Source organism: Nanorana parkeri, unplaced genomic scaffold (genome assembly GCF_000935625.1).
Source record: "Nanorana parkeri isolate BGI_ZX_2015 unplaced genomic scaffold, ASM93562v1 scaffold237, whole genome shotgun sequence".
NCBI classification, from domain to species: domain Eukaryota; kingdom Metazoa; phylum Chordata; class Amphibia; order Anura; family Dicroglossidae; genus Nanorana; species Nanorana parkeri.
Window position 1 is genome coordinate 1,637,325 of NW_017306505.1, and position 14,778 is coordinate 1,652,102.

General features: G+C 44.9%; 2 protein-coding genes across 3 annotated transcripts in view; both read right to left on the reverse strand.

Annotated features, from left to right (window-relative positions):
• GMEB2 (glucocorticoid modulatory element binding protein 2) overlaps positions 1-2,933 on the reverse strand; it is a 10,968-nt gene extending 8,035 nt beyond the window's left edge. The window contains exons 1-2 of the mRNA XM_018556386.1: positions 2,797-2,933; positions 383-477 (exon numbers count right to left, since the gene is read on the reverse strand). Coding sequence (XP_018411888.1) covers positions 383-477; positions 2,797-2,915 — 214 coding nt within the window. The 5' untranslated portion in view covers positions 2,916-2,933. The remainder of the gene's footprint in view (positions 1-382; positions 478-2,796) is intronic.
• Positions 2,934-14,293: 11,360 nt separating this feature from the next.
• Positions 14,294-14,778, reverse strand: part of STMN3 (stathmin 3) — a 14,544-nt gene continuing 14,059 nt past the window's right edge. For both annotated transcript variants that reach the window (XM_018556437.1, XM_018556436.1), the window contains one exon: positions 14,294-14,617. In XM_018556437.1, the coding sequence (XP_018411939.1) occupies positions 14,558-14,617 (60 nt within the window). In that variant the 3' untranslated portion in view covers positions 14,294-14,557. The remainder of the gene's footprint in view (positions 14,618-14,778) is intronic.

Genomic DNA, 14,778 nt, shown 5'->3' on the forward strand with positions numbered 1-14,778 from the left:
ATCATAATGTTTAATCTCTTTGAAAAGCTTACAAATATTGTTTTTAGTTTTCTCAGATACTATGCCTCTCACTGTACTTTCTGCCAATATAAGTGACGCATGTATCAGTGACATGTCTCTCTACAGGAGTTAAAAAAACCGACTCCATCGCTTTCCTCTATCATACATAAAGAAGTGATGTAGACTGCCCTGTGTAAACTCCCAGTTTCCTCACACGCACAAGCAAATGGAATGATGGAAGGGTTTGCATTAAAGAGAACATGTTGCTTCCGTACGCAAAGCACACGTACACTTTCAGGCTGGTAGAAGGTACTGCATCTCTGAACAAAACAAGCAACTCTATTGTCCGTATACAGAATTTATGAGCAGAGACTTTACATACCTAAAACAGCTTCTTTCAGTTCCGTTGAGGCACTAAAGGCGGCTGCAGCAGCTGCTGCCACATTTTCTGACTCCAAGGCTTCTTCAGATAGGCTCCTGCACCCAAAGGAGTACTGAGAATTCGAACAACTGTGGATATAAATCAGAAATAGCATTTTTTTTTTCCAGTTTTTCCTGATACAGCCTAGTGTACTGGCCACACAGCAAGCTAAACTATAAGCAAGCATAAAATATCAATGAAACACATTTAGTCCAATTATGCAACAATAATAGGTTGACGCTTAAAGCTTTAGGACTTTAAATCCTGATCCTGGCTTTACTACCTTGTTGTCACCAAGTTTGACCACTGACCAGGAACAACAAACATGCAGGGTGGGAGTCCATACTTGTTTTTGGTTAGTAGTGCACTAGGTAGTAAAGCCAGGATTATCTGCAGCTTCAGGACAGATTAAAAAATAAATAAATACACAATTTATACCAATTGTGTTTACCATTAAAAATAAATATATTTTAAAAGAAATAATATTAGTACCTGAGTGTTTATATTGCATTGGGACTAAGATAGGAAGAGTAAGAGGCAGTACTAGGAGCCAATCAGGCTCTGCTGCAGTGAACATGTGCTGACAGGAGGGCAGAGCAGTGTTTGCTACTCTCTTTCACTGTCCAATGAGCCAGCTGTGGGCAGTACGGTGACACCACTGTATTCCTCAACTTGGACAAAGAAAATGGCATCACCCTTCTGTGCGACAGAAGTGTATTATTCACATAAGCGGCTAGACAAAATTAAAAAATCTTTTTGCGGATAAGACAGTTCACATATAAATATTTCAGGTGTTTTCTTGGACTTTAGCTTTAAAAGGAAAATAAGATTTGGTCACAGTGAGGCAGATATACTGTGGCTTCACATCAGAAGCAACCAGGCTCCTTAATGTGCCCATGCCATCACCAGACTTGGCATGGTACCCTGGCAGCAGGAAGTTTCAAGTGTAGTTTAAAAAAAAAAAGACAACTGGCGAAATAAGAAATGCTTCCGTTTTTTATCTAATCGTTAAATTTTACCTGGCCGATCAGGTGTTAAAATCCTGGACTACCTGGTATTAGTGTTGTCTTAAACCCCCTAACCTGCTCTACATTCTCTATAGTGTGATTGGTATATGTCAGCAGCCCCCAGCTGGAGGTGTTTGATGTCGGCCCCAAATGCACAGCTCGGAAGCAGGTCCTAGCTTGTTGCCATGGCAAAACTGTGGGAGGCAGATGGGTACAGCCTGTTATAGCCTTGTATCTACTGTCTGGACTGAAGATGGCATTTCAGGACAGCGGTGAGCCTAAAACTCACGTATGCCAGCAAAGAGTATGCGGCTGGGAGAGATCCCTCCATGTAATGTAGATTGCTGAGATCAAGACCACTGGGACATAAGTGCTGCAGGCCTGCTAAATTATTTATACGCTGCAAGAATACAGCTAAGAAATGCTGCACCTCGGGGATAAAAAGTGCATGATATAACGATGGTATGTTTTCAGGGTGATGTTTTCCAAGCCATGCTCCCGCCCCACTGTAGCATCCCAGCACTGGTACAATAATGTAGTGCTATGTACCTTTGACTTGTAGTAATAAGGTCTGGTATTTCCAGTTATTATTATAATACAGGATTTATATAGCGCCAACAGTTTGCGCAGCTCTTTACAATATAAGGAAGACATTACAATCACAATACAAATCAAGACAAGATGGTAAGGAGGGCACTGCCCCTGAGGGCTTACTATCTAAAAGGGAGGCGGAAGTGATACATGAGGATTTCCTGACAATGGTTTCAACCCACTTTGCTGTTAAAGCAGAAATGGAAAACAAATACACCTTTAAAAAAAATTAAAAAAAATAAAAAGAATTCATACTTACCTCTCCCGCCATCGATCTGTGCAATGCTGAAGAGCTACCACTGCCGGAAGAATCTTCAGAATCTGACACTTCCGGGAATGTCAGATTTCTGGTCCCCCACTGAACTCTGTGCTTCCTGTTGCTGGAACTTATGTTGCTACAGGACACAGTAAGGGTGTAGGGGCCAAAGGCATGAAACACAGCACATAATGGGGGACCAGACTTTTGACCCGCTCCGAAATGTTGGATTCTGGAGATTCTTCAAGCAGCTGTATCTATGCAATATGGCGCAAATCAACAGGAAAGGTACGTTTGGACTTTCCCTGTTGCAGGGAGCGTTTTGTTTTTCATTTGTATTCCAGTGACAGAGTTGCTTGAAAGACAAAAGAACAATCTTACAAAAAGTGTGATGACCAGAACACTGTATGACAGTATGCTAGTCTCAGCCTGATCAAGGAAGTAAGCATATCCCACCCAGAGGCTGATACCATTTGGTCCTGTATTCACACACTGCAGAGTTCAATACGACAGAGCCTTACCTGTTGGTGGTCACAAGAACCGCTTTCACCTCCTCCATGCTGCTGCCATCCATTATGTTATCCGGTGTGGTCACCACCACCACCTCTTCTACATGCACGCTGACATCTGGGGTGGCCATGGTTGCTGTAGTCAGGCTGGACTGTAAAAGCCACAAAAATTTCCTTCAGAGAAAATGACAGTGGATTCATATAGGACAGAAAAAAATCAATGGTATAGATAAAGAAGATCCTGTTGCTAATCCTGTATATAATATCAGTATAAGCTGCACATTCTGAATATGGAGCAAAATAACAAAAAATAGCAATACATCTCTTCAATACATTCAGATTTCCCCGTGTTGTATCCCTTTATAAACACTGCAAGTACTGAAAAATACCTGAAGATCCGCCAGAAATCCAGTAAGCTCCTCAGTGCCTATTGTGGGCTCCATCTGCCGAACTGAAATACCAGCCAATGTTGTCAGTCCTGCCTGCAGGAATACATAACTCTATATATATCGCATCTCTGTCCCTATCGATATGCATACCTTATCTCTTTCCCTGTAAAACAATGCTGCAGTACAGTTCGTCCTGGGCCCACCCCAGTCTGTGACTGGACAGTGATAGGAGAAGCAGCACAGTGATGAGCTCATCTCTCTGTTCTTTCATCTTACCACCAATCTCATAGTCAGCACACTAGCTGATAAGCTCTTTGCTTTTACACCCCCTCACTCTGAACTCTGCTTTACGGGAACTGTAAGAGGCTGATTCCAAGTTGAAGCCAGGGACTTACACTGCTTGCATTGAAAAAATGCATTTAATGACGAATAAAAACAGAACTAAACCCAAACCATTTTTTTTTGGCTTTAGCTCTCTTTTTGGGTCACAGGACGGCATGTCCTCCTGTAACCCAAAACCAGCATATAGAAGGCTACTGCCCAGGAAAGATCCCAACAATATTGTCAGGAGCCACCTCACTGTCTGATTGGCAGCTGGCTCTGCCCCTCTAGAGTCAGAGCCAGCTGTGCCCGCCCCCTCCCCTGTCTGTCCCTGCAGTGAGCAATGGAGGAACAGAGAGGGGAGGGGGAGGAAACATTGTAGGGAGCGGTGACTGACAGTCAGGTGAGTCAGTGAGCTGAATGATCAGTGTTCCTGATCTCTCAGTTCTAGAGCTATAGAACTGACATGCGACAGCTGCAATATCACACACCCACTCAAAGCATTGGAAAGAGTGCATTTTACCCTCCCCATACTTCTCCTTTAATGATTGCAAACATGCATTAATGTGAGTTTTTAGATCAACTTTGATTCAGCCAATCAGGGTAACCAGGTGGAAGGCTTGAGGGTACCATAAACTATTCGAATTTGCCAAAATATAAAGCAAGAACGTTTGCTGGCATGTAAAAGCAACAAGGAACATGCTTACAAAACATGTGAACAAATCCACACGTATAATTAATAAGAAAAACAAAACAAAGGTTTCCTTTGCTATGTGCACCAGAGGTAAATATTTACAAGCCCTGTACACATCCTAAGGTGCTTCAGAAGGTTTAGGCCCTGTTCACACTGCCCCCCGCCCGAATTGCACCCTGACCTTTTTTTGCAGCGCTGATCAGTGCAGTTTCCATACAGCTTTAAAATGGAACCGCGCTGTCAGCCCTGAAACGCAATTAAAACTCCCAAAACAGCCCTTTTAAAATCAGTGCGAAAACCACCGTGCTGATCCGCACCCGCCCTGGTGTGAATGGGGCCTTATATCTGTACAAAAATGAATTCATAATCTGCTACAAACAGGGCAACAAAAAAATACATTTCAAAATGAGCAAACTTTTGAGCTTGTGAAAATAAATAACACACTGTAACTGTTTAGTCACAATTCTTATTAAAACAAAAGCAGCAGTGATTCTGCACTGTAAACATGTTGCAAAACTCATGAACTCTTTCCCATAGACTGGGTGATGGCTGCTGTAGTTCCAGCACTCAAACACACAATGAATGAACTTTGTGAGTTACACGATGAACTAGTTATAAAATCCCAAGGGCCGAGCCACCCCTTTTACCCCTTCTCTAGGACAAGAAGGCTGCCGCACAATATTGTTAGCCTTGGCTGACCCTGTGAAAATAGGACAGGATGAGCAGAGGAAGTGCTGGCAACCTTCCCTGACAGGCAGCTGTTTCTGGTTGATCAAGAGCAGGTACTCATGGAGAGCAAAACAAGACAGAGCAATTAATTTAGCATTGCCAGTAATGCTGGGTGTCATTCTACCACGGAAGACGGACATCTTGTGGCCAAACAGAGGTACTGCAAGGGTCAGCTCTAGAAAAAGGGTGAAAATTGCATGCAATCAGGGCTGGTTTTTTTTCCCCCTTTCTTTTTAGTCCAGAATTGGGGTTTAAAGCCCATGGGCATGCCAGCAATACTGGGCATCATTCAACTCAGAAGACTAAGAACATCTTGTGGCCGAAAAGAGGTACTGCAGGGGTCACCTACAACAACAAAAAAGGGTGAGGATTGCAAAAAGAGGTGCTTTGTGTTTTCTGATTACAGCTCATGGGGACCTTCTTGGCCTCCTTGGGTTTTAAAGCATAAGGGAAATCTGTCATCAGCACACTTTTTGCATTAGAAGTTCATCTGTATTGACGTTCGTGCAGCATATCAGAAGGAATTGCAAAGTTTCGTAAATGCACAGGGTGCTTTATCAAACAAAGTGTCCCGCCTCCCTCCACACTGTAGATTGGCCATGCAAGAAAACTAAAGGCCACAAACAACGACAATCTTTGACAATGATCCCCTGACAAATCCCCAAATGCTGCTTGGACATAAGTATCCGGATCCTATATTGTTGACCATATAACTAAAAAATATGGCAGCTTTCTAGTTCAATTATTGGAGAAAATAAATCACAAGGAACAAAACCGCCTGCAGCAATCCAACTCGCACATACTTTCCACCGGTTTCAAGAACCCGAACAAAAGATTTTGGGGGTGAACATTGACTGAAAACGCCTTTTTCACTAGAACTGCGGTGGTTTTCATCGATTTGCAATGCAATTCTGAATGTTTGCTTGCTCGAAAACAGGAAATGATTGAAACAGCGGGGTGCAGATTGTTGCATACTGTTCAATTCCGTGTAATTGTTTCTTTTTTAGACAGAAGCTGAGGGAAAGCTTCCAAAAGTGCCATTTCTATGCCTAGCATTAGCTCTCGCATGCATGGACCTTAGAGGAAGAACCCAGCATGCTTCTCTCCAGTTTATCACATACAGGCATGAGCAATTAGCACTGGAGGGCACTTTGCTCTACATGGGGGCCCGCGGCGCCTGGCTGCATTGGAAGCTTTCCATCCTTTTATTGTCATTGGTCACCTAATCTTGAGAACGCTTAACTGTGTCCTTGACGCGATGGGCATTGCAATTTTTTTGAAGCATGCAGCCTCTCTTGAGGTCTTAATGTAAGGAGGCAAAGAGACACAGGGGGTTCAATTACTACAGGACTATAGTTCACTGAGCAAAGCGACCATTCAGTTTGCTTAGTGAACAGGCTCTTTTAGTAAAGCAACACCCATAGTGTGCAATCCTCAGCATGCTCTCTCTCCGTGGCACTACAAACCATTTACATCCTGCAGGACTAAAAAAAGCTGCAAGCTGCAGTATGGCAATACTGGGCACTATACAGCTCAAGGACTACAAATTTGTGTCCTCTGTATGGTGTCCCTGCGATCACCACAACCCCATAACACCAGTACTAAGCCTAATATTGGCCATATCCAATACAGAGTGCTAAAACTGCGGCTCTCTCTTTGCACAGGGTGACTGGCCTTGTCTCGGCCCCCTCCTGTAATAAGGACCGGTACACTGCTGCTCACCTTGTGCAGGGTGACGGGTCTTGTCTCCGCCCCCTCTGTAATAAAGACCGGTCACTGCTGCTCTCTCTCCTTGTCAGGGTGACTGGTCTTGTCTCCGCCCCCTCCTGTGATAAAAGACCGGTCACTGCGGCTCTCTCTCTTTGCGCAGGGTGACTGGCCTTGTCTCGGCCCCCTCCTGTAATAAGGACCGGTACACTGCTGCTCTCCTTGTGCAGGGTGACGGGTCTTGTCCCCGCCCCCTCCTGTAATAAAGACCAGTCACTGCTGGTCTCTCTCCTTGTGCAGGGTGACTGGTCTTGTCTCCGCCCCCTCCTGTGATAAAAGGCCGGTCACTGCTACTCTCTCTCCTTGTGCAGGGTGACTGGTCTTGTCTCTGTCCCTTTCTGCAGGCAGCTTGTAGTGGGTGGGGCCTGGTTGGGCCCCTCCCAGAGCTCTGCTCTCAGCACAGGCTATGTGCAGCACAGTGATGATGTCACCACTACTATTACAAGGCAACATCCAGGTTTGCAAATGTAGCTCCTGAGGAATATATCTGAATGAAAATTTTTGTGCCCGGAGTTTGGCTTTAAAAACCAACTCGAGTTACCTTTTTTAAGTTTTGGTTTGCAGTGGGGAAAAGTTAACATTTTTGTTGGGTTTATATGGGTCTATGACCCCATTGGGGTGATTTTCTCTCACTTTCTGTCCCCCGTGCCACCCATACAAACAAAGGTAGGTGCCGACAGCTCTAACAAACCCAAGGATAGTCAGATCACATGTCCCCAACACATACCCCAGACCTTATAAAACACACCCGATTTATTATTTCGAGCACACAGCAGGGCAATGCATGCGTTTTGTATTCCATTCACTTCACGCGTTTAAAATGTTCAGGTGCCATTAAACAATGAATAGCAATGCACCCCCATAGTGCATGCACACGTGTGAGAGTTACCCAAGAGTTTCACCTGTTTCATTAACCACACGGACCAATGTTTCCAGCTCATGAGGATTAGCCTCAGGGTCTCCGCTCCTACAGAGACTTCTACCTTCCGGCCGACGTAAACAGTGAGGAGAGCAGCAAAAGGGGCCATTTCAGGAAAAATAGCACTTTATAGTAAATTTGGGGGGGCTACAAGTCTCAGCATGGCTTGTCTGTGGTAGTATATAACACTAAACAAGCTATTCAGCACTGGGTAGACTATAAGTCTCAGCATGGCCTATCTGTGGTAGTACAGGGAACACTGGAGAAGAACTACAAGTCTCAGCATGGTCTATTTATGGTAGTATATAGCAATAGGCATGCTACCCAGCACTGAGGGACTACAAGTCTCAGCATGACCTCTCTGTGGTAGTACACAGCATTATAGAGGCTCACCAACACTAGGGGAACTACAATTCTCAGCATGGCCTCCCTGTTGTAGTAAACAGTACTACCGGTATACAGGCTCTGCAGCACCACACAGACTATTAGTCTCAGCATGGTCTCTCTGTGGTAATATATAGCACTCTGCGGACTATAAGTCTCAGCATGGTCTCTCTGTGGTAATATCTAGCACTGTGCGGACCATAAGTCTCAGCAGTCTGTCTGTGGTAATATGCAGCACTGAAAGGAGTAAAATTCTTAGCATGGTCTCTCTGTGGTAATATGTAGCATTGAGAGGACTACAAGTCTCATCATAGTCTGTCTGTTGTAATATGCAGCACTGAAAGGACTACAATTCCCTGCATAGTCTCTCTGTGGTAATATCTAGCACTGTGAGGACTATACGCCTCAGCATGGTCGCTCTGTGGTAACATGTAACACTGAGAGGACTACAAGTCTCAGCATGGTTTCTCTGTGGTAATATGTAGCATTGAGAGGACTACAAGTCTCAACATGGTTTCTCTGTGGTAATATGCAGCACTGAAAGGACTACAATTCTCTGCATAGTCTCTCTGTGGTAACATGTAGCACTGAAAGGACTAAAATTCTCAGCATGGTCTCTCTGTGGTAATATCTAGCACTGTGAGGACTATACGCCTCAGCATGGTCTCTCTGTGGTAATATCTAGCACTGTGAGGACTATACGCCTCAACATGGTCTCTCCGTGGTAATATGTAGCATTGAGAGGAGTACAAGTCTCAGCATTGTCTCTTTGATAATATGTAGCACTTAAAGGACTACAATTCTCAACATGGCCTCCCTGAGGTAACACTCCCTGACTGTGGCGTCAACAAAGCATGCTGAGACTTTTAACCCTCCAGCCCGCGCTCAGGCCCGACTCTCAATGGGGGGGCCCCCATATTTATAGAGAGGGAGGAGGGGGTGCGCGCTCACGTGACGGCATCAAATATGGCCGACTTCAGGGACGGTTTACTGCGCATGCGCCGAGTGGGCAGTGGCCACCAGGTGGCGCTGTGCGCTTCTTATATTATTTTATAAAGGAAAATACATTATATACCCTTATGTGATTTATTGTGATAATATCAGTTTTATAATGTCATAATAGTTATGATTTTCAGGGGGGAAAAAATAATAAAAAGCCAAATAATTACTATAGTAAATTTAGTGATGAGGGAAATAAAATATCAAAGTAACAACAATGAATCACTATTACTGTGGATGGAGCTTCTGAAACTAATAGAAAATAATACAATTATAAGGAAGGAATTATAAGGATTTTAATCATTATTTTATATGGTGATATTACCAGAAACTAAAAAAAAAGAGTATATATACATACTGTGGAAGATGATACAGACACATGTAACATTTCTGTAGTTATACTTTCTCAAACTGGTGTGTGGAGGTGGGGAGGATTCTGACAGGGCCGCACACTGATTGAATTTCGGCTGAGCCAGCAAGACTTGGCAAAAATTTGAGCATTATATGTCCAGCTTTCATCAAAATGCAAAAAAAACCAAGCCAAAGAAAACAAAATGCTATGTCACTTTTATTTCCAGCTTTCTATGTGTGTGGGAGTATGGCATAGAATGGTTGCTGGTTTGACCTGCTTGTAAACATGTATTCTACCAGTTTCCCTCTCTGTCTGTCTCTCCATTTCTCGCACCCTCTTTCTCTCTCCCTATCCCTCTCTCCATCTCTTGTCCTCTCTCCATCTCTTGCCCTCCCTCTCTGTCCATCCCTCTTTCTCTCTCTCCATCCCTCTCTCTCCCTATCCATCCCTCTCTTTCTCCATCCCTCTCTCTCCATCTTTCGTCCTCTCTCTCCATCCCTCCCTCTCTCTCTCCCCATCCCTCTCTCTCCATATCTCGTCCTCTCTCCATCCCTTTCTCTCCCTGTCCATCCCTCTCTTTCTCCATCCCTCTCCCTCCCCATCCCTCTCTCCCCATCCTTCTCTCTCTTCATCTTTCATCCTCTCTCTCCATCCTTCTCTCTCCCCATCCCTTTCTCTCCATCTCTCATCCCCTCCATCCCTCTCTCTCCATCCTCCCTCTCCATCCCGTCCTCTCCATCTCTCGCCCTCTCTCTCCCTCCTTCCTTCTCTCTTTCCCCCTCCACTCTCTCTCTCTCTGCATCCCTCTCCATCTTTCTCTTTCCTGTCCCCTCTTTCTGTCCCCCTCTCTCTCCATCCATCTCTTGCCCTCTCTCTCCCCCTCCACTTTCTCTTTTTTTATCTCACTCAATCTTCACCTCTCTTTTTCTGTTTCTTGCTCTCCATCATCTCCCTTTTTCTTCATTTACTCTCCCTCCCCCCAACCCTGGATTCTCCACACTCACTTCCTATGATTAGAGGAAGTTGCTCTTGCATCCCCTGCAATAACTGAGCGTGTTCAGGAAAGAAGCAATTTATTATCTGAGATAATTTTTCCTGGCTAAATGCGTGCATCCCCCCCCACACCAATAAAGGAACAACTCGAGTGTTTCCACCTCCATAAGCCATCAGCAAAATATGAATGTTCGCCTGAAGCCACGGTCCATGGTTTTGAGTGATCTTACATATGAAATATTAATGGCAGCACCGTGTATGTATCGGTGGCCGCCGTATGATGTCTGTAGGCAGCTTGGTGCATGCAGCGGTTGGAGGGTTATTTCAGGCACCGGTTACCGCCCCCAACTTTTAAAGAGAACCTGTTCATATATTTGGAGACTATTGTCATTGCGACTGGATAGAATATCCAAAATTTTAACCACCAGAACAGGAATAGCGGACTTAGTTCTGCTAACAACTTCCTAAGAGAGGATTTTCCTTACTTTGAAGAGATGTCCTTTTACTTCCTGTTGTGTCTCAAAACAGGAAGTGAAATTAAAGGGACAAAGACGCAAAACGAAAAAAAACAAACACTTTACAGGGCTCATCAATAAGCATCTGTTTCAATCTTATGCACTATGCTAAGAGGGGAGTTAGCATAGTGCAGTCTTGTCTCTAAAGGATTGCTGGATTTATAAATTACCTTCTTGTATTCTCTCCCCGTTATAGAAAAATTATCTGACTGCCCCTCCACCCTGTCGACTGTCTGAGCCAAGTGCTGATAACATTCACTCAACTGCCATGAAACAAAAATGCTCTCGGAATGAAATAAAAAAAATAAAATAAAAGGCTTTGTTAATTAGAGCTTTACCCATCTCTAGGAGCCAGGACAGTGTACTATGGAGCTCAGGCAGGGGACTATTGAGCCTGATGAAGGGACACCCTGTGGCTCCGAGAACGTTGCCATCCTTGTGACAATGTCAGGTTTTGTTTGGACGCATTTCTTGATGTCTTCTGTCTTCATTGATCACGGTGGCGCCATCCGCAGTCATTTCGGCAACCATCCTCAAAGGGTATACCGGTTAGGAGTGCAGTCGGTTATACGTTGGACAGGCAGCGGATAACACACCCTATGTGGGGGCTTTACGCCCTGACACTAGGCTGACATGTCTGCTGTGACACTGAGAGAATAAAGGTGAATAACAGCACACCCGTCTATTCCTGAGTGGTAAGGCTGCACTATTATAACAATATAAGATTGGAGATACACGGAGTGTTCAGATGTGTCCCTTGCATTCCTGACAGCGGTCAGGGCCTTTAGTAACAGTGGTTCTCGTAGTGATGGATACGGATGGCGCCGTGCACATCAGGCAAGGTTCACACCTGGGCGATCCATGACTGCGCAGCAATCGTGCACCAAACCGCGCTGATTGCCGTGCAGTCAGGGAGTCGCCCACCACCGCCAATCGTGCTGGCAGTGCCATTATTTTCTAATGACACCCCTGTTGCGTTGGACTGATCGTGTGGCTTCCCGCTCGATTCCGCCCATGCAATCAAACACTAAAAAAGCAGCACGTCGTGTGTCGCAAAAAAAGGTACATGTACCTTTTTTCAGCGATTGCCACGCGGATGTAACCCCATTGAAACCAATGGGGCCGCGCGGCAACTGCGGCCCCTAACCAGATTTATACACTGGTTAGGGGTGGTCCTATGGGTGTCCGAGGGCGGGGTTAACCCATTGGTATGCTGACATGAGGTGAGCCAGGAAATATATATATATATATAATTTATATATACATACAAAAATATATTTATTGATGTATTTATTTTTAGTGTGAATGTGAGAAAGAAGGCAAGCAAGCAACAGATAGCTGCATACATTTTAAAAGGTGAGCTGGAGCCGTTTCTATATACATGTGAAATGCATCAGATTTAGTAATGTCCTTATCGATCTGTGTATTTGCATGACAAGCCCTATTCCAGTTTTGAAATAATATATGGACATGGGGCAGCCATATTTGTCATTCCATATGTACCATCTGTTTCACAGTGCTGGATAATGATTGCACCTTAGAGATATTCTTGTGCCTTTGCGGGTCTACAGTATGCGGTATGTCTGATTGATAAACAAAGCACCCACATTGCTCCTGGAAACCGTAAATCATGTGACTTAAGTTGTCCTTGGACTTAAATATTGCTATCATGTGATTTTGATCTATGAGATCAATAACCTTTGCAAAGAAGTGCTTACCTAAACACTCCGTTATATTATTTCCCGGCAGGTAGACCTTCACTCTGCTTGTGTATTGGCAAATGTTGGCGATCTAACACAGGGGTAGGCAACCTCGACACTCCAGCTGTGGTGAAATTACAAATCACATCATGCCTCTTGGAGTTATGCCTGTGGCTGTCAGAGTCTTGCAATGCCTCATGGGACTTATTTACCTCCAGCCTCAGGACAGTAGGGAGGTAGATCCTTCTGCTACAGGGCTGGAGAAAGCAAATCATGGACTACAAGGGCGGTGATGTCACCTCTTTGTCGCTGATGTGATCTGTGAATCTATCCGCTGTTGAGGTAGATGGAACTAATAGTCTTCCCTTTACAGATCCCCGGGAATAATTGATGCAATTCTTGCATTGTCTACCTTCAGCCCCAGGACTGTAGGGAGGTAAATCCTGCTGATATGAGGCTTATGGAAGCAAATCATGAAATACAAGCGTCATGATGTCATCACCCTGCTGCTGGTGCAATCTCTGAGTCCCTCTGCCGTGGTGGCAGATGCAGCTTGTAGTCTTCCTTTTCGCAGATCCCTGCAAATAGAGGACACTGCTGTGCAGGATGCGCCCGCACAGCTGCGCCAAATGCAAAACAAAATAGATGTCTGCAGAGAGAAGCCCCCTGCAATTCAGGTAGTTGGGGGGTAGTGGTTTGAGGGTGGGGAATGCAACCATGTTACATCATAAATATGGGTGCAACATGAAACAAGGTATATGAAAGGTGGACTATGTCTTTAGCGCACCAGAACATTATGCATTAATGGAGATGACTAGGCAGCTCAGCTCCCCCTGTTCCCCCTTCCCAGCAGTGACTCAGCTCACCCCTCCTAGAACCCCTTCTCTATGTTTAAATGAGATATTAGAAAGCTGAAAAGTCACCAAGTCCTTGCTGGGAGGAGGGAGTTACTGATAGAAAGACTTGAAAGTCTTCAGTACTACTGTTGTACATTTTGAGGATTAATTCCTCTACACAGCCAGCAGCTACAGAGGTTGGTGAGGGCTCATTTTGAAGCTCATTTACTGCTCTGTAAGAATATGTATATACAGGGCCGGTGCTAGTCTATTTTACACCCTAGGCAAGAACCAACCCCCCTCCAGCGGCGCAGCCCCCCCCCCCTTCTCCTTCCAGCTAGCTTCCACAGGCGATAGATGGATGTAAGCAGCCAGGACAATAGACAGACTGCTATTGGCTATTTTCATTTGAAATAGCCAATAGCAGACTGGCTATTGAAACACCAGCAACTGAGCAGAGGAGCGGACCTGAGAAAGTTGTCTCTTAGTATAGCTCCTCTGCTCAGTGGGCGGGTGCAATAGCCAGCCTGCTATTGGCTTTTTCAATTTGAAACGGGGGGCACCGTGGGAGGGTAAGAGGTTGAGGCTGCGCCCTAGGCAGAAATGTGCCCTAGGCAGAAATGCGCCCTAGGTGGTTGCCTAGTTTGCCTAGTGGCAGCACCGGCCCTGTGTATATACTTGACTGTACTTAGCCTGGCCACAAGCTCACTATGCCCCTTTAGCTGAATGTTGCATGGTATTAAATAGGTTGGATTCTGTGAATAATTCTATATACAGTGAGCTTAATATTACATTTTGACACTAATCTAGACAGCAGCAAAACCTGTTTTTGTCTTACTGCTTTACTTTTCCCTGGCTTCAAAAGATGCAAGCTACAAGGAAAGGAGACACAAAAGACAAGAGACGCCGGGTGGTCGAACCATCGTATTTTATATGGTTTAAAAATAAGATATGCAAGGGGCGTTCTCCTCTGGGAGATTCTGCGGTCGTGCGATCCAGATGGCGTTATCGTATGGAGGTCATTACCCCGGGGCAGCGGGGCCATGTAGGTGACAGGTAGGAAGGGAGGATGGGAGCAGGGGCTGTGTGATGGAGTGACAGATGACATGTACGTAAAACAGTTTCCTTTGCTGTTTCCAGGAGACGACTTGGAAGGTTTGCGGCAGTGGCAGCGTTTATCCGGACATTTCCTCTCGCTGCTCCTTGTTCTTGCGGACTTCAACAGCATGCTGCTCCTGGAAGGACACAATAGTCGGTCCGTGAGGGTGAAGGAATCAATCACAACTGAAGCAATGTGCAATAAGCTTTAAAGTGGAACACTCCAGTCCATCAGCAGAACATATATGTATATATACATATACTGTATATATATATACATATACTGTATATATATATA